Source organism: Nuphar pumila, chromosome 13 (assembly GCF_984573655.1).
Source record: "Nuphar pumila chromosome 13, dmNupPumi1.hap1.1, whole genome shotgun sequence".
Lineage (NCBI taxonomy): Eukaryota > Viridiplantae > Streptophyta > Magnoliopsida > Nymphaeales > Nymphaeaceae > Nuphar > Nuphar pumila.
The window spans coordinates 23,422,632-23,443,775 of NC_143261.1; the positions used below are offsets into that span (position 1 = coordinate 23,422,632).

At 37.7% G+C, this 21,144-nt stretch overlaps 1 protein-coding gene across 2 annotated transcripts in view; it reads left to right on the plus strand.

The window, feature by feature from the left end:
- The first annotated feature begins 700 nt into the window (after positions 1-700).
- LOC149818090 (uncharacterized) overlaps positions 701-21,144 on the plus strand; it is a 74,936-nt gene continuing 54,492 nt past the window's right edge. For both annotated transcript variants that reach the window (XM_089985610.1, XM_089985611.1), the window contains exons 1-4: positions 701-996; positions 7,144-7,205; positions 7,270-7,337; positions 17,196-17,317. In XM_089985610.1, the coding sequence (XP_089841736.1) occupies positions 807-996; positions 7,144-7,205; positions 7,270-7,337; positions 17,196-17,317 (442 nt within the window). In that variant the 5' untranslated portion in view covers positions 701-806. The remainder of the gene's footprint in view (positions 997-7,143; positions 7,206-7,269; positions 7,338-17,195; positions 17,318-21,144) is intronic.

The window sequence follows — 21,144 nt, forward strand, 5'->3', positions numbered from 1 at the left end:
AATGAGGAAGTTTGCAAATCCCAAAGGAAGTTTGTATATAAAGAAGAAGTTGGACTGTCTTGGTCAAGCAACAATCCTCTTCACGATGTACAAAGTTGTAAAAAAGATAAGCTATAATTAAACCTAATCCAATCCAAATCAAATCAAAATCAAGATCTAATGTTTATTTAGAGCTTTGCCCCATTTAAAGCAACTCTCTTCATTTTAAACTTATGGAGTTTTTCAACAATGATCAATATGAGACTAAATATTTTTCATAAGCTGAACATTTTATTCTAAAAATCTTTCTCCCATAAGAAATAGTTATTTTGCAATTTTTTTTTTCAATTAAACTGAGCCAATTACCAAGGGATCTTTAATGCCCAACCACAACAAAAGTTTGTTTTGCTTTAAGGTAGCAGAAAAAATTATATCAAGCAATCAAGCAAAATAAAAAAAAACAGTGCAAGTGTTTTGATGCAAGGTTAATATTAACTTTATAATATTGAACCAAGAGTCGTATGAAAATGAAGTTATGTTCCTAAAGTGGGAAATAGTTTGGGCTTATATGAAAAATTTGAATACTATGTCGTGCTTATCAATAAACTTAAAAGATTGGTGGGCTTCTGAAAATTACCTTTTTTTTTCTTTCTAATTTTTGAATTCCCGGGACTAACCTTTGCCAGTGTAAATAGAAAAGGGCGAAGGTTTTCCGTTTATTTACAACGCGAGCAAAATTAGGTCAAGGGTTAAGGTTCGCCGGATTCCGTCGGTCGGCCGCTGCGAGGGTGTTTTCCGGCGACGAAGGGACAGTAATTTGGTCGGGAATGACGGCAGAGGAACTGAAGGGCGGGGAGGCGGAGGGGGCTGCGAAAGGCGGGGAACTTCTCTTCTGCGGCGGTACCAATTGGGAGGCGATGGGCCGGAAGAAGGACGGCTCCGCCGGGAACCTTGTCTCTCCAACGAGGCTCCGGCCATTGCTCGGCGTCGACATCTGCTTCGTTGCCTCTGGTTGCAGTGAGTTCGCTCTCCCCGTCTTCGTCTCGTTCTTTTTTGATTGGTTTCGTAATGGTTTTGTTTGATGGGGCGTTCTGAAGCAGCCTTGGGATAAGTTGGTAAACTGCATTATGATTTCGTTGTGTGTTTTCTGGGATTTGTAAAATGCGGGTTCCATGATTGTCCCGCTTTTTTCTGGATGAGTTGGTGAAACCAAACACCTAAAAAAACATATTTTCTTTATAAGTTTTTCCAGGAGTTTGTACCGCATGGTTGTTTTAAGTTAATTTTGAATATGTAAATATTTCTGGTGACTTTGTTCTCAGCCTTTTCTGGCAAGTGTTTCCTTGCAATAGGTTGGTTTTCTCTGCTTATTTGTTTGAGGCATTGAGGCGATGTTGAGCGAATGCATCGTTTTAGTAGGGGCGCCTTCTATTTGGGCTGTGTGTTTTGTTCTTGTAGAGGTATCTGTATGTGTGAATGCAAAAGGGAAGATGTCTTGCTAAGTACCTGATTATTCATGATCCACTAAAAGCCATTGGGGGTTCAAAGAAGGTTTGAGATGACAAAATTTATACTTGAATGTCTAATAACATACAAACATAAAATGCTTTCTTTTTTTTCTCTAAACGATTAGAAATATATCATTAATAAAGTGGGTGACCAGGAGTCACCTAGAAAAGCATTTCAAAGAAGTACTCTAAAGAGCTCAATCTAGTATTAAAGCAATCACCAATTTGCAGTCTAATAGACACTCAAAGCAACCACGTTAATGAAGTCATTGAGATTAGTTGCTTCGTTTCACAGAAACTTAATATCACACTGTCAACTTGTTCAATGTATTCAATTTCGTAGGAGCAATAATCTCTTCTAGAATGTGACGCTAAACCCTTTTAGTGGCAAAATCAAGTCATGCAATTACATGCAGTCACAACCTTATATATATATTAACATTTGGTTGTTAATGTTAAAATGCATTTTCTAATTATGACATGATATTGTTAATGCTAATATGCATTTTGTTGTTAATGTTAATTTTTTATTTAATGAATGCTCATGTTTTATTTCTTAGATACTTACATAAATCAAGTTGTTGCGTTAATGTTATTTTTACATGTTAATCTCATATTTTTTCAGTATTTATTTGAGATTTTTTATTTCTTGTTGGTTGTTGCTTCATCAATAAAGAATTTTTTATTTATTTATAATTTTAGATATTTTTTATAGTTTTTAAGTTTTTTTTTAAAAAAAAAACTTTGAGGCTTACGCTTTTCGCCTCGAGGCTTACGCCTCGCCTCAGATTTTGGTGGAGCGCCTCACTACGCCTTGACGCTTTTCACAACACTGAGTATTATCAATCCATGAAATGTCTGAGTTTGGTCATTTCCTGCTAGCACAGACGAAAACAATTTTGACAATTTGCTTCTTAAAATTCTTTAATTCCACTGCAGCCACATGAACCGCCAATCTGATAGAAGCCACCATTCCCAATCAGATGCATCCATTTTCTACTCTTCTGGATTAGGCGCTGACCTTGTCCATAGATACCAACTAGGAGAAAACTTTGGCTATAGGCAAAGGACCAACATTCAGAATGGTATCTTTTGGAAATGACTCTACTCCCATCTCCAATAAAGAATGATAAAAGGAGGCAGTTGAAAATATACCTGATTTATCACAAGTCCATAAAATGCAGTCTATATTGTTACTTGGTTTCCAATATGCTGACATGCAACTCATGCTCTCCATCCAAATCAAAGTATTCTGCATTCACATACCAAAATTTTGATGGTCCTTCACTGCAACAAACTAACAAGTATTATTAATGAAATTAAAACAGTTGAACCACTTAAACAATGGATAATGGGTAACATTTATTACCTATAAATTTCACCTCCTCGTGAAAGCAACCGAAGTTTGCTATGCACATATACTAGATCCTTTGCATGACTACTTGAAAGCTTGTTTCTCTCGCAAGACGATGAAGTAACAAGTTGAGTGAAAAATCAAAATGCGAGATGCTGAAGAAGGGGTAGACATACACCATGTCATAGGTTCAGCTTCTTCTCTAGTCAATGTTGCTTCTACACTTCCAACAAAGTTACAAACCCATCTCCAGTGACAAACTTTGCATATTATTCTTGAATTTTATGGAATGCCTCGGGATCTTGATAAACTCGATTGAAATGCATTGATCTTTGTGTTGACACTTTGTGCAACAACATGACCAGCTCTACCAAATAACCAACTCTATCCATAACACTTTGGGTTCAATTAATTCCTAATGCATAATGCAATGCAATGCAATGGTGTAGTGATCTTGTTCCATCTATCAACCAAGATGGGCTCTACATAATTAAATAATTCTGTTGAATTCATTAAAGGGTCTTTCCTTTCATGCTTAAAAATTGCCATTTTAGCATCTTCAATCATATTTTCCCACATCTCATGTACCCTATGTAACATTGGTGCATCTGTGTTAACCACCTTTGGCATCTTCCATGTCCCATAAATTTCAAAAAGTAGCCAACGTTTTCCCACCACAAATCATCAATAATACACCTTTTTATCATATTAGCCTTCTCTTCATCCTTCAATCAATAAAAAATTCCAGTCAACATCAGCAACCATCTTAGTGGATCTCTAACTTGCTTAATGCGTTTGATCATCAATATCAAGGTAGCAAATCTAGTCTCTCCTATTTTTAGCAACCTCGAATTGGCATACTTGTTATATAGTGAGTATGCCTGATGGTGATTTACCACAAAATTTCTTATCAAACGAGCATCCTTTTCTAAATCTTCAATCCAAGCACATAACTCATTAGCTCTTGCATTTTTCTCTTGACTTGGTGGATTGCATGTGTTTTCTATGGCCAAATTTAATTTATGTGCCATGCATGGTGTCAAATATATATCAGGAAACTCATCTTCTGACAACAAAATGACAGATTTACAGACCATGGCGTTATCAATAACTATTTGTACTACAACTCTGTCTGGCCCAACTTCTTTTATTGCATCAACATATAAGCTATGTCACACGGACTCGGCTAAGGAGGTGCTGCACCCGAGTCGACACGCCCCGACACGGGTGCGGACTCGGGTGCGGCTTCGGACTCCGTCAACGCCGAGTCGGACTCGGTCAACGAGTCCAGGCCGAGCCCGTCCACATTTTGGACCCGGTCAACTTTGACCGAGTCCAAAAATGTCCCTAAAAAACCATTTTTTTATATTTTTTATTTAAAAATATATATATAAAAAGAGGCACAGTGCTGCAGTCACAGACTGTGACTGTGCACAGTCACAGACTGTGCACAGTCTGTGCAGTGTGCACAGTGCACAGTCTGTGCAGTGTGCACAGTGCACAGTCTGTGCAGTGTGCCCAGTGCACAGTCACACAGACTGTGCTGTGGCATTTAAAAATAAAATAATATATATATATATATATTTTGCCGAGTCCCCGTGTCCAAAAATTTTAAAATTGTGCCGCACCCGTGTCGCACCCGCACCCGCACCCGCACCCGCACCCATGTGACATAGCATATAAGTTTCTTCATATATGTAGCATTCTTGAACTCCTTAGATGTATCAATGACTTTAAGAAAAAAATGTCCTTTGATTGATACTACACTAAAATTGATCAAATGACACCCTTGATTGTTTGTCCACCTGTCATAAACAATAGAAACCTCATTTTCATCCCTTGAGAACTTTTTTATATTGTAATAACTTTTCAACATATTGTTTTTCTTCCTTCAAAATTGTTGTTCAAAGTTTCTTAGAACTTGGTCAAACATATCCTTGTACATTGCTATTTGCCAATGAAGTCATCAATTCCTTCCAATAAGGATTACATGCCAAATTAATTGGTAATGATGCTGAAAAGAAGAACCTCCTAATCTTCCTATTAATTTCATCTATTGCAGTAACTTTAAACATTCTTTCCACAATTTTTGATTTCCCTTTTTTTGTTTGTCTCATCATTAAGCAGGGATGGAACATTTACCAAAGTCTGATCCTTCTTCGCGCTGTTATAATCATCTTGCATTTTCTTCAAAAGCTTCTACATATTGAAATCTACATTCTTGCATCCAGAAGTTCCAGTCCCTTCAATTTTGCGCAAGTGTCCTTTGACCCTATAATAGGTTCCAGTGTATTGAGTCCCACAAAAGTTGCAAACTCGTGGTCTAATTCCCCCAGCCCTTCTTCTATTTGGGGGTGTGGGAAAATCCAACTTTGAAACATGCTTCCAAAGTGGTTTTGTCGAGTTTGCTTCAGCTGATCTAACTCTGTTAACACTACCACTATCGGTACCACTAGAACTTGAACCCACTTATGATTTTACTTTGCTGCTCATACTTACAAACAGAGGTCAGTGACTTCACAGAACACATAATTACACTATTACAATTCACACTTCACAACAACTAAATCACAGGCATCTATAGAGATCAAAACAAGAGAATCAACGAGCATCACAAAACTCATTAAGCATAGTCACTAACAAAAATAACATTGTAAGACAAAAATTAAGCTTAATCATTAAGCATAAGCAAGTAAACATTGTAATCGAATAAAAAAATCAAGAATCCCCAGAAAAACCATTTTAGCATAGAATCAAAAGCCCCAAAATCAAATACGAATTCGTTAACTATAGATCTCTCGTGTACCATCAATAGAGAAATTTTGGAATGCCTAAAACCCCCATTAACATTACTGATTTTTTTTTGAAATGTCCAAAAACCTATTAATAAAAACCCTAGATGCTAATGACCCATGTATAATGCAAACATCCAACGCTCACAACCATAGTTTTAGAGTTTAGGGCCTTAGACAAACACACACACAGAGAGAGAGAGAGAGAGAGAGAGAGAGAGAGAGAGAGAGAGAGAGAGAGAGAGAGAGAGAGAGAGAGAGAGAGAGAGAGAGAGAGAGAGAGAGAGAGAGTTCACAATAGTGGAAGCTATCGCAGCCTAGAGAGACCCTTGCCATCAATAGTGGAAGCTGGAAGGAGATGAAGAAGTGAGAAGGGTTTGGCATTGAGGGGGTTGGGGGAAGAATGAGGGTGGGGGGAAGAATGAGGGTGGGGGTACTCAGGATCGAGACTCCCCTTCAAAATAAAACTTTCATTTTTTTTCAAAGTAAATCTTGGATGAAAATGGGTTGCGACTCGTTGAAAACCGGTTGACCAAGTCCAACACGCTTTTGGATGTGTTGCGTGCCAAAATGTGTCGGACTTCATGTCCACGTGTGACACAAATCCATTTTCTCATACATAGATTGTCACCATTGAGCCTTTACATGCATTGTTGAAAACAATGTTGTTAAAATCCATTCACTTGGTGAATCATTTTCCTAGGGAAGCCCTTGAATTGAATTGATCGTTAACTGACAACTTTTTACCATAAGATGACACATGTTATTAAACAATAAAAAATATTAAACAATTATTCTAATCCTTTAAAAATATTTTAAAATTTGTGTTGAAATGACAACCTAATCAGCCGTTTTTGAATCTGCTAAGTGCCGATTTGGTCTGAATCGGCTGATGCAGACTGATTCTGACAATATTGGTAGAAAAGGATCAGTGAGAGGGGGCATCCTTGCCTTAACCCCCTAGACACATCAAACAGAGCATCATCCTTGTTCCTAAATCTGATTGAGGTTGAAGTTGTAGTAACAAGCTCCTTGATCCATGTCATCCCTTTGGCACTAAAACACATTCCTTGGGCATTCAAACAGGAACACCCATTTAATTTAATCAAAAGCTCTTCAAGCGTACCTTAAGCATGAACATTGACTTTTTAGTAGATATTGTTTGTGTGAACTGACTCATTAGTCATCTCACTTCATTGTGTATTCTCCAGCCTTCAATAAAGTCACATTTAAAACGGGGTAGTATCATGAATCACACATTTAGCCTAGTGGCTAAGTTTTTTGCAACAATTTTTTACGTGCTGCCTAATAGAGAGATTGGCCTAAAATGGGTCATGTCACCAACCTCAGTGGACTTAGGGTGAGGACCAAACAATTTTCTTTTTTTGAGGACTATTGATTTTGACATGTTGCAACATATAAAAGCCCTCTATTTGTAGATTAGTGGACATAAATGGTCTCATTGTTTTCTTTTTTTCTTTTTCCTCTTTCCTTTTGATTTTGTTTTCAGCTTCGTGTCACTGTGTGGCTTTGGATGTAAATGGACGTTGCTACACATGGGGTCGAAATGAGGTATATTCAAGATCACATGGCATCTTTTGGTTTCTTTGGAATCCTCACAGGTTTTGCTTTGCAGAAGGGACAATTGGGGCATGGTGACATTTTGCATCGTGATAGGCCGACTGTCGTATCTGACCTTTCTAAGTAAGTTATTTGCACTTTTCTTATGTGGACTTACATCTGATATAAGTACCATCTACTGTCAATGCTTGTTATGATGATGCTTTTTAGTTTTATATTTGTTCGAATTATTGTCAACTTGAGAGAGACATGCAGTGTAACTTTCAACTCATGTTCTCTGGGATGAAGGCTTGTGAACTGAGTATAAGGTGGATAAGGGGTTAGTTTTCTGTCTCTTCAGTTACATGCCAGCTGATTCTTTATGACATTGGTTGAGGATGAACTCGATTTTACTTGTTTTGTATGACTACTTGAATAAGGGCATGCGTCTAAAACCATAATTGTTTTGTGCTTCAAAGATTTCCAGCAACTTGGAAAACTTCATATGCCATGTCAAAGTTAAAACATAGCTCAGTACTTGTTGGAACTTCAAGTAGGGTTGTCCAGAGGCCTGCCCAAAGTTACCTCAAGAGGCCTGCCCAAAGTTACCGGAAGCTTCTTAAATAGGTGGGAAGCTCGCTTCGGAAGCCCGATACTCCTCGCTTCCAAAACTTGATGAGAATCTCGATTCTCCCACGCTTCTCCTATGCTTTCCACACGCTTCATTCATTCTTCTTATATGTTATCTCACTCTACTTTTCATGTTTTTTATGTGTTTCCTCTAACGCTTTTAACTCACTTCCATGTGCTTTCTCTAAATTTGCAGGTCATCATTTTTAGATTTTGTTAAAAATTTAATTTTTACACTAAAAAGTCATGAAATTTAAGAATAGTCACTTTTATTTTAGTTTTTATTTGTGTTTCATTTCGATTCTCATTCAATTCTTATATTACTTTTTTTATTCCTCGCTTCCTGCTTCCTGTACATTTTAAAATGCATCACTTCTCGCTTCCGCTTCCTAGTCTGGCAACCTTGGGCCTGCCTGACCTGTATTTTTGACAGTGGGCCAAGTTGGACAATGGCTTACAATCTTGCCCTAAGTGCGGCCCAAATGGGCCAGATGGTCCGTGGTCCATGGGCTGCCTGATCCAATTCAATGGGTGGACAGTGGTTTGGGTCAAGGCTGCTTAGGCCAAGTCCTTTTCGTAGGCACATCTGACTAGCCCATTGACAGTACATGAGCAGGGCCTAAGCCTGGTTCAGACAGAGCTAGAGCTCAAACAGTAGCCCAAGTCTGGCCTATATGAGCATGGGCTGCCTGTGCCAATGCTCATCCCTAACTTCAAGCCACAAGATAACATGTATATGTTATTCATATTTATTGTTTTTGTGTCATCATCACATAATTTGGTGAGTGCGAAGGACTTGTTTGCTAGAAACATGCAAGAACCAATGCCTAAAATCAGGGAAATGGTTTGATTGAAGCCTAATTTAGACATTGCCAGTTTTTAGCTAATATGATGATAATATTTTGAGATAGTAAAACCATGTGCTTAAAGTTGTTTTAGTTAATCAGATCTAGTTGGGGATGGATGCTAGGTAGCCTGTTGGGCCACCTGGGCCAAACTAGTGCTTGGTTTGGTTTTGGACAAAGACTTTTGGCTGACACCTGATAAGTGTTGGGCCTGAACCTGGCCTATTGACAAACGTTTACTAGTCTATGTTTGGGCCAGCTTGATAGCTTGATGGGCTGGCTGGTACTTGGTTCAAAAGTTCAAGAAAAAACACAATTTTGCTTTAATTTTAAAAAGATTATTTGTTTCGGTTCTGTCCCAATAAAAAAAAGGAAAAAAAGGGGTCTTTGCCAACCAAACCTGATTACCCTGCCTAGCAGGTCAATGCCTGTGGGCCTGGATGTATTGCCGAACTTGATAAATATGGGCCAACAATTTACTAAGCTGAGACTTTTCAGTTTCTAGTCACCAAAATAAATCTAGTATACGTTAACTAGATCTTTTTTATGAATTTTAATTTCATATTCCAGGAAGTGGTTAACTATGGGACAGCAAATCTTTTTGTCGTTTTGTTATCACTAATTGCCAAAATTGATTTCTTTTAATATATGTCATCAATATGTAAAATTCTGATTCACATGCAATATTTTAAGCCATATGGGCATGTGTCCCTGGAACTTGCTTCATATATATATTTTTTGGTAAAAGTTCACGAAGATTTCCTTGGAACTCTTAGGTTGCAAAACTAAAAGCATCAACGGGTGGTTTTGATACGAAGAACTCCATTTTCGTAAAAAATGATATAAGATCTTATATAGTTTGAAAAAAGATCTCAATTTACTGAACTATTAAAATGATTTCAAGTGCAGCAGGTGGGGCAGAGGATGTGTAGAAATTCATGGTTCCAAGTAGTGAAGCAATTTAGGGTATGTTTGGCTGCATTTCATGTGATTAAATCACATGAGATGGAATCATATGTGATTTGAGGTCATGATTACAAATCACATAATCCATCATGTGATTTGGAATCACATGAGATTCACTTCAAATTATAGTCACTGATATCACCCCGATATATTGAAAATATTAGCAATTTCAAGCCAAACATTGTTAACGGGAATATATCGCGATATATTCAATATACCGGCAATTCATATATTTCACGATAATATTGCGATATTATCGTGAGATATATCGTTACAGAAACTGCATGATTTTCAGATTCTGATTTTTTAAAAAACCCCAAATTTATTATAGATAAAATTTTGGAAAAATCACTATAATTTAAAAAAAAATGAACTTGGCCTCAAAATTTGGTTTAATTTGGTTCAAAAACCAAGTCAAATTGATGTGTTTTGCACATTTCGTGTTTTTTCCCAAAAGATCTTGTTTTCAAAAATATGAAAATGGGGGATTTTAAAAACCAAAAAAATACTATTAATTTCTATTAATAAAAACAGAATGATTTGCAAAAAATCTTGAGTATTTGGTGAGATTTGGGTGGGATATGTGAAAACCCCCAAATCGAATGCCTTGAGGGGCTGTTTCTGAAAAAGGGCATTTTGGGGATTATTCAAAACTTTAAAATGTTTTAAAGGGTAAAATAGAAAATAAAAGTAAAAACATGTTTTAAGGGTTTTAAAAGCTAACTTAGTTACTCATTTATCAATTTATCTTCTATTTTAAGGTCTTTATTCTAGTTTTCCTTCATTTTTCTATTTTCAGTATTTTTATTTATTTTTTAAAATTGTTATTTAATTTTTATATATTGCCGAGATATTCTCGAGATTTATCAACTTATGAAAATCTCTCCGAGAAATACCCTCGCTGAAAAATTACCTTTAACGATACAGGTGACTATGCTTCAAAGTTTCTCATTTGCATGAGATTCCAAATCACATGTTTGGTTTTCTCTGCAAATGAGATTCATTCTCTCATTTGCATGAGATTCCACATCACATGTTTGGTTCACTTTGTAAATGAGAGAATGAATCTCATTTGCATGAGATTCCAAATCACATTTGAATGCAACTGATATGAGTCCAGGTGCCACTTCCGTATGCCTATCGATTTTCTCCCAATCATGGGAGGGAGAGGGCCTCCAAATCCCTATCACTAGGGCCAATTCCCAAAAGGGATCAAGAAGAGATAATTTCTTATTAGATGGATGAGTGAATTACAAGAGACTCGTGACTTATATTATATAACCTTTTGAGTCTTACAATAAAATCTGGTCAATGGACCGAAGCTATTGCTATCCATATCCAAACCATAGCCACAAATATCGGTATCAGCTATGTCACAGGGATTCGGCTAGGAGGGTGCCGCACCCGCGTCGACGTGCCACAAATATCGGTATCAGCTATATCTCGGCGTGCTATTTCTTGCGATAATATAGGTTTGGTGATAAATCTCGGGAAAATATAGGGGCTTAAAAAATATAAAAAATAACAAAAAAAGTTAGAAAATATCATGTTTAGGAAAATTACATAAATAATAAAAAAAATAAGTAAAAAATGTAAAAGAAAGAAGAAAAACATATTTAAAATGTAAAAAAAACAGAAAATATTTGATATTGTCCCGTTATTATCTCGATATATATAAATTCTTGATATTTTGAAAATATCATGATATTTTACCTTTAATATCATTTTGCCATTGTATCGCGTTAATATCACGATATTTTCAAAATATCGGCGATATCTGTGACTATGATCCAAACCCAATATAGATCCAAAGGCCAATTATGGATCCCTTTTATTTACATATATGGATCCCACTCATTCCAATAGCTGCATGCCTTCCTCTTTCGATGCTGACCCTAGATGAGGTTTGTATCATTCTCCACCCCTTCAATTGCGCCTTGTCCCAAGGCAAGAATCGCCAAAACACATGAATATCTTGGCTTCACAATCCTCATTTGCGCACTTGTTACCTTACTGTGCCTGCTGCTGCAAAAAATTCTTATGTTACAATGTGGTTGGAAAGATGGCAACAATGGTTGCTGGAAAAAAAAACAGTTTGAAAGCCATATGACACTCTTCAACCCACTCTGCATGGCTACCGACAGGTATCAAGAAAACTAGCATTATGCCATGTGGCTCTAATTGCACTGCTTTGAACAGTGATTTAGTTTCTTGTCTCCAACCACTGAAATCATATTCTTACATCTTTGCGGTCTGGGAATCTCTGTATTTCCCTGTCACCAAGTCAAGGATTCTGTCGGCTGGATCTACATCCCTAATTTTGTCATTCATAAATAGAGTAGCAATGCCAACTGTATTTTCTTTTTCAAACCCAATTCTGTTTGTAAAGTTGTGCACCCATTTCCCTTGTAAATGTGGATTAACAAACCTAAGAGTGTCCCCAAATTTTATTGCTCTAATAATCACCTTATCAGCATATTCCTTATGCATGCAACAGTGACTGTCTCTTAGCAGGAACTTGCTGATACAAAGGCCATAGTTTGTTCTCACCAGATCACTGAGGCTAAATTGGCACCCTACACACGAACCAAGCAGAGCCTGCCAATTCAAAGAGCAACCATCCAATAATGTTTGTCGCCTCTCTAGGATTACGATGACATTTCATTTCAAGCTTTTTGTTCTTGGTAACCGGTTCTGTTTCTATGTGAATACTTCTGCTCACATTTGTATAACTCAACCAGATGTCTTTCCTTAGAATATGACCATTTGATGCTTTTGGACAACAATTTCAGCAATATGATAACATAGCTGTAACCCTCATATTCCCTGCTACCAATACTTAACTGCAGTAGTTTAGCATTACTGTGTGAGAAACCCAAGGCGTACATTTGGTTGGCTTCATCAGCAACAACTGGTGTTTACCAGGGAACAACATGATCTCCTGCCCAAGTAACTAGCATTGAACAGAACTCTTCTGTCACCTTGTTCATGTTCTTTTTCATAGGGGTGACATAATGTCTTTGCAATTTGGTAAATCTATCAAGCAGCTGCAATTGATTTAGCTGTAATTTCCAACTGACAAATTTGATTAAGAATGCTATGATCACTATGATGGTCACCATTGCAGCCATAGGAATATGAATTCTGCTACTCTGAAGAAATTCTGATGAGCTAATGATATGCTGCCAAGGAAGAGCAATGAAACCCATTGATATGCTTTTTTTTCCAGGATGTGCACAGATGTTTTTCACGTGTGGACATCTCAACATCACACATTCAGACATTCTTCTTAGCAAGATCAACATTTTCTTTGGAAAAATTGAGTTCCACTGCACAGTCAGGTCTGCCTTTGTTTTTCTAATCAAATGCCTAGCCCACATTCTGTTAAATCTGTCAATAGCTACCTGAGACATTTGGTCCAACATATCTATATTTATATCTTTTCTTTTTACTAGGATAACAACTGCATGCCTGTGAAGTAATTCATCAAACACTTGACAAGCATAATCCCCAAAATCAAAATTCATGCACAGACCCATGTGTCTCGTTTCTTGAAAAAACTGCATGTTGAAGGGAGTTCCAATTAATAATTCCATGCAACTTTGGTCCATCACAACAGACCTTTCTTCATCATAATCGACTGCAAGGCTGCGCCTATTTTCCACAACATGAACCACCATTTTCCAACCACCACCCAAATCTTCTATACTAAGACATTTTGTCAATCACATTGGAAATGTTTGAAACCTGTTCACTCTTTGACTCCACCTTTTGTCTGGGAATTTTGTTGAATCTGTGGGCATCCACAATCTCCCTAGCTTGTGCATACTCAAGGTCCACCACGACCCCAACTGACCAGCTCTTGTTCATAATTGATGAAGTACTGAAAATACCATTTTTCATCACCCTTCTTAATTGAATAAGAAAGGGATGAGGGTTTCTCCACAATTCCAATGTTTGAAATTGCAACTCCACCTCTGTATCCTTTCTACTGTCCCCCATGCCATTTGGATTCCGTCCTTGCAGTTAACATCCAGCTGAACGGTCAGACCTCTATGGATTTGAGATGGTAAGGGCACTCTTCCAGTGTGATGGCAATGATTTGAGCTTCTCGTAGTGGTTCACCAAGTTGCCCTTGAGTGATTCTTCTAGACCAACCATGCTGCTTGTGGTCAAATTCCCCTGAATTTGATGCAAATTCAAACACGATGCCATTACCTTGTCTAAGTGTCCAGCAACTAGTAGCCTTCCTCATGAATCCCGAATACATGCCACACTTGTTGTAAACCCCCTTGTTGGAATTGGACAAGAACATTTTAGAATCAAACCCACTAGAGCCAAAAAAGTGCAAATTATGATGCTTAGGGCATGTTTGGAAGTGAGAAACATATAAGAAAAGTGATACACGATGGGAAAACTGTATGGTTTTTCTGACCCTTCCAAGCGAGAGACTTTTTCTAAAAAGTACACTTTTTTGATAGGAAACATTCCTCCAGGGAGGAGGGAGAAAGAATGTTTCCTAACAAAGGAAAATTGCATTTGGGGCTTTCTCTCTCTCATCTTCATCTTCCTCTCACCCACCCACCTACCCACCACTATGCCGCTTCTTTGTGACCTGGAAGCTCTTATTCATCACTTCCACCTCCTCATCCATGGCCTCCTGGCTCTATTGCAGCTCTGCCAAGTCCACCACTGTGGCATTTTTCTCATGATTCAACCTCTCCATCTGCCCGGTGAGCTCCATCTCTGCCATGGCCCCACCTATGCTATGGTGGTTCCTCCTCATGATGTTCTTCAGTAGGTGCCTCTGCCCACACAAGTACTCGTTTGCAAACTCCCACCTATCCGGATCGACCTTCCTGAAGCCTTGAGTGGAAAAAGCACAACACCCCTATCTCTTATTTTACCAAGAGCATGCATTTGTTAAGAGTCTAAAACAGTACAGGCTTTTTTTGAGTTTTATCAGCATGGTTGTTGAGTTCTATTCAAATCAGGAAGAAAAGAAGCACAATCTGCACAACACTTCAATCTCTTATACTGTTGTTGGCAGGGCCTCATGAGACAAGGGCGTCGGTAAGAGAGTCGCTCACCATCTCGTGTGTCTTTAGGATGAAGGGGGCAACTGAGATGTGCGCCATAGTTTTTCTCCTCTGCTCTGGTTGATTAAGGGCCTCCTCTAGCCCCCTCTCAATGTTAGAAAACAAATGGTTCGATAATGAACCCATAAATGCACACTAAAGGTGCAAATACACAAACCCACTAAGGGGCAACCAAAAGCACATAAAGTGCACACTAAAGGTGCAAATACACAAACCCACTAAGGGGCAACCAAAAGCACATAAAGTGCTAAACCCACAAAGGGGTTAAGCCAAAAGGCTAAAAGAATATCTCTTTATTATGAAAAATAGGGTAAAAACCCTTTTACAATGGAGCTAAAGCTCCCTCAAGAATATCGAATTACAAAGGGGAGACCCCTATTTATAATACAAAGGAGGAACCACATAGGGGGCTCCCAAAGGAGTCGTTGGGAGCCCCCAACGACTCTTTTGGGGAGCCTCCCTAGGTGGCGCTAACCACAAAAATAAAAAAGGAAAAATAAAAAATAAATTACAATCATATTCTAAATGGAATATGCATAAAAATAAGTGAAATGACTAAACTACCCATATGGCTAATAATAGAGAAATATATATTTTATATATATAATTAGGAAGATACATATACATATATACCATATATGTATATGTATCATCCTTTATATATATAAAATATATAATTACAATGATTGAAGAATACATTTTAACACTCAAGGTGATTGAGAACCCTAGCGAGCCCATCTCGTCGAGGGCTTTTGCGAAGATGTCGTAGGAGGCCTTGTCCGGCGAAATCTTGGGGTAACGAGAGGGGATGCGGAGGAAGAGCTTCGACACCTTGGCAATCGCCCCTACTCGAAGCAGTCGGCGAGGAGGGCATTGAAGGAGAGGAAATTTTTTTTCCATTTTATTTTTCTCATACTACACAAACAAGCAAACAATTTTCATTTAGAAAAATTATGATATTAAAACTTTTCATAGGAAAAATTTTCTTTTCCTATGAGATTTTTTTTGCTTCTGAACGTGCCCTTAGAGTGCACCAACTCAAACTTATCCTTGATAATAAATACACGTGTTGTGTAATTAGTAATCAAGGCAGCCTGGCATAGAATTTCTAGTTGAAGAATTTCCTCAAATATTTCGTGTGCACCACCATGCTTTGACATCCTTCCACCTGGATTGAACTCCAACATCTCCACTCGAGGATCAAACACTGCCCTTTTGTCTTGTCCCTGTGCCCTGACTACACTTGGCGTCCAAACAATTTCACTCCATCTGAATGTCAATCGCTCTTGTTCATAGAACTAAGGTGATTAATTGGTTTGAGGCACTCTATGCTTCAGAGGCATCATACCAATTGCCCTTGACGATGATCTTGGCACATGAAAAAGCAGTTTGTGTGGGCAACCCAAATCGTTCTGAAACTGATCTGTTTTGAGTGGGAAGCGATGAGGCATTTCATCATGCATGTTGAGTGCTACACTAGAAGCATTAAATCCCTCACTTGGATCAGTGAAAAACTCAACATGATTTATGTCAATCAACACTCAATCAGGATCTGCACATTCCTTGCTCGGATCAATGAAAAATGATGTGAGATCTGCACAAAAAAAGATCCAATCAAGATCTGCACGTGCCTTTAACTCGTCCCATCTGCGTTTCCATTCATTCGATTCATGCCACCACTCATCCATTTTGCGCACAATTTCTATCAACACATCTTGAATCTCAATTAACAATGAATCCATCTCGCTCGTACCTATGGATTGGTGCTGCTTTGATACCAGTTGGTACGAGCCGAGGTGTCACTCCGGTATGTGTATCGATTTTCTCCCAATCATAGGAGGGAGATGGCCTCCAAATCCTTATCACTAGGGCCAATTTCCAAAAGGGATCAAGAAAAAAGTTCTTATTAGATGGATGAGTGAATTACAAGATGCTCATCGCTTATATAGCCTTTAGAGTCTTACAAGAAACTGTAGTCAATGGACCCAAGCTATTACTATCCATATCCAAATCCAATATAGTCACAAAGACCCATTATGGACCCCTTTTATTTACATTTATGGATGCCATTCATTCCCATAGTTACATGCCTTCCTCTCTCAATGCTGACCCTAGGTGAGGTTTGTATCAGCAACCAAACATACCCTTAGCTCCATGTTCCCAGAGCTGCTTCACTGTTTGCTAGTAAACATAATTCCTATAAGCATGTATGAGTCCTTGAGGGAATAACGATATAGTGGTGCATAAGTGTACAAGCATGCAGCCATAGAACAAGAATAATAATTTTTTAGCTCATAAATGTTTGCTAAAAATACCAAATATATTTGCAGCACTTTTAGTCTAGGTCAAGTTAAATGATTCCATATTTCATTTATATGAAACTAATCCTTTTTGAAAATCAAGTTTTTATTTTTTCTGCAGTTTTTTTGGAAGGTCAATTTATGTCATTGTTATTGATGCAGATATAAAATTGTTAAAGCTGGGGCTGGGAGAAACCATACAGTGGTGGTTACTGAAAATGGAGAATCATTTTCTTTTGGTTGGAATAAGCATGGACAATTAGGCTCAGGGTCCATAAAAAATGGTAAGTAAAATCTTGAATGTTGCTCATCTTGTTTCCCTAATTATGTTTACTATTTTATTTTGAATGGGAAATATATAGTGATATTGCTCATTGTTTCTCTTTAACAATTTGTCCTTTTGTACCGACCCTAATGCTTGGAAAGTCACAATCTGTCATTGATTCTTTTACCTTCTTTATTCTTAATGCTATGTTATGAATTCTGCATGTGTCAATCACTGAGGGAAATACCATTATGAAACTTTATGCCATCAAATCCTGATCCATCGAGTCAACCTTAGTGCAGATAGCCTTAAATGGAGAAAGTTACTAAACACAACTGTGACAGCTATTCTTTGGAGAAGGAATGGTATATGGAGTGTTAACTGTGCCAATTAAAATTGCATGAGAGATAAGGCACATACCTAAAATTTCTATAGTATACATCAGCTTGCTACTAAACCCTGGATAGGAGTGCTCAGATATTCTGTTGGAAACTCACTTTTCATTGCATCTCTGTCCCAATGCTAGTCACTTGAACAGTAGGTAGTTGATCAGAATGGGAATGCTTGGAGTGGACAACATGACATGCATATCTTAGGACTAAATTATTTAGTCATAGCATGAGACCAGGTGAGGCTTATGCTTGACAGCTTGAACTATGTATGGATATGAACTCTACAAATAAGGACATAATGGAAATGTTTAAATACATATGATCAATACCTGGTGGAATGGAGTGGATAGAACTGATGGGGTCTTGTTACTCTGTCAAGTTTTTATCTACTCCACACACTTGCAATAGATCTTTGTCCACGATCAGATCCTTTCTGAAATAACTTGCTATAGACAAAGATGTTATGTGTGGCTTGAACGGGCATTTAGAGTGAAACCGAGTTTCCACATATGAAATCTCCTTCTTGAGATGGTCTTTGGTAACCTATGGCAATGAGTTGGAAAGAGAAAATACAAGAATTCCTTAGGTGTTAAGGAAAAGTAGAAGGAAAGATAGGGATTCTCTTTTGGAAAGGAGTGAGCATTAAATGAAGAGAGAGAGGAAGGTTCTCTCTTGGAGGAGATAAGAGTCTTTGGAGGAATAGTGCATATGCTCTCTTTTGGGTGTTGAGAGAGAAAGAGAGTCTCTCTTGGGGAACATGAGGTATCTCTTGGTCTTGTGTGATTGAGAGAGAAAGATAAAGGGTGGTTGTGCTCTCTAGTGTTTGAGCTTCGCTTGGGGTTTGAGAAGAGTTAAGATAGAAGGTGTGACTTCTTCTTGGTGATTTAGAAAGAAGGCCTTGACTGCACACATTGATCCTCTTGGAGAACTGAAGGATATGTGCGGTTCTCGTTTGTGGATTTTCTTATTATCTCTTGTACCAGTGATTGAATAATATAATAAAGGCTCTCGATACTCTCCTCGTGGATGAAGGAACATCGCCAAACCACATAAAATCCTTGTTCTTGTGCATGGTTTACTTTTTTGCTGGTTATATTGGTCTTGTGTATGTTCCCTAGTTGTATCGATATCGGATTTGACCTAACTTGAATCGTGATCCCGGGCACTGTTAAAATGTAAACTGTAATATATATATATATATTATTTAATATTATTATATTTTCTTTTATTATTTTCTTTTTCTATTTTTCTTTATTTTCTTTTTTAGCATCTAGTTCAATAGAAACTAGATATTTGATCCAGTTAAGTTCCTGTTGTAACTTGACTGTGCAAATAGCTGTTGGACTGTAGTCCAACCGCTATAATAATAAATGCTGTTGGACTGTAGTCCAACAGCTATATTAAGAGACGTTGGAATCCAACGTCTCTTTTGGAGAGCTCAAAATGAGCTCTCCTCTCTCTCCCACTTTTTTGTATATATAGGGGTGAACCCCTTCAATGTAAATAACCATGCTTCTTAAGCATTTTGTTCACGAATAAAGTATCATTTATTTTTCAAGTGTTCTTCCTTTTATACCCTTTCAAGGGTCATGCTTGTAGTGTCTCCAATAGACACTTGTTTGTGAGTTATTTGTGCATTTGTTGAAGACCACCATTTTATTACATAGTATCAGAGCTACGAAACCCTTAGATCTTGAAGTGCTTTCGCCTCGATTTTCGTGCCACATTTACAAAAGGTGTTTCATCACCTTGTTCTTGGCTCAAGAAGATTTGTTTGAAGAAAGGCGAACTTATGCTACAAAAATTTTTGGTTTTGTATCCTCTCTTATTCCTTTGTCTACTCTTTTTCTTTTCTTTTTATTTTTCTCTTTCTCTCCTATTTATTCCTCTCTTACCCTTGTAAAAGATGGATGACAATGATAAGATCACCATCATTCCTATGAAGCTAAATGATACTAACTATGTAATGTGGGCTTCGATTATGAAACACCACATTTGGGGAAAAGGTTTATGGGGTATAGTGGATGGTTCCGATTTGGAACCTAAACTATCTCTTACCAAGAAAGAGGGTGATAAAGAGGTTCCTCTAACGGAAGAAGAGAAGAGTAAGGCGTTAGCCACTTATGAAAAGAAATGGAAAGAATGGAGGATAGGGCATGCAAAAATTATGTCATGGCTCATCAATAACATAGAAATTAAAAAATGCTCTAGTCTAGCTAAGTTTGAGCATGCCGATAAGGTTTCGGAATACCTCAAAAACATGTATTCCCTTAAAGATATTGCACATGTATGCAATTTACAAGATAAAGTTCGGACAATGACTCAAAAAGATAAAACTATTCGAGAATATTATAATGAGTTGTCCGAACTTTGGGAAGAGTTGGCTCTTCTTGAGCCCAAATGGCATTGTGCCGAAGACATCGAGCTTCGCCAAAAGCAACTCGATATGGAACATTTCTATTAATTTGTGAATGGTCTAAGGCCGGAGTTTGAATCCACCAAATCGGCCCTTTTACATCATGGAAAAATTCCTTCTATTGTTGATACTATAGAAGAACTCACTATGGAGGAAAATATACTTAGAAAAAGTACTCCAAAAGTTGATGATGACTCCGTTTTAGCCGTATCTAGACCGGGGAATCATACTCGTACTTACAAGTCGCCTCATTTTGGAAGGCAAAACGACGACTTTGATAAAAGAAAAGTTATTTGTCATCATTGTCATGAACCGGGGCACTATAGGCCTCAATGTCCAAAGTTAAAAAGAAGAGAAGAAAAAAGAGTTGCATCTATCGAATCTGAGTCAAAAGATCAAGATGCACCTGTGTCTATGGCTCAACTGATGAAAATCCTTCAACCTCTTCTCAAAGGGGTATCCTCCTCAACCGAAGCCTCAATTGGAGCGACAGTTGCATCTTTCTCCGGTCCAGGTAACTTTCCTTGGCTTTTAGATTCTGGTGCTTCTTTTCATATGACCCCAAATGTTAATAGTCTATCCGAATGTCTTAAAAATAACTCAAGTGTGTCAAAGGTTTTTAAAGCCGATGACACATCTCTCGAAGTAAAAGGAATAGGATGTTTTGAAAATCTTCAAAAATCCAAAAGATTTTTTATCCCAGAAGTTAGATGTATCCCTAAACTTAATTTGAATCTCTTATCTGTCTCGCAAATATCTGATTATGGATGTAATATCTCCTTCTCTTCTCATGGTTGTTGGGTACAGGATCGCCAGTCAGGAAAGCTGATTGGGGAAGGCCATAGAGAAGGAGAACTTTATTACATGGACTTTTTGGAATTACCCAAGAATGCATTTTGTTATAATATTCAGAAATTAGAATTGGATTTATGGCACAAAAGGCTTGGCCATCCTCATATGTCTAAAATTCAATATTTTCCAAGTTTGAAAAAATGTTGTAATTCTGAAAATTTTTCTTGTAAAGACTGCATTCTTGGC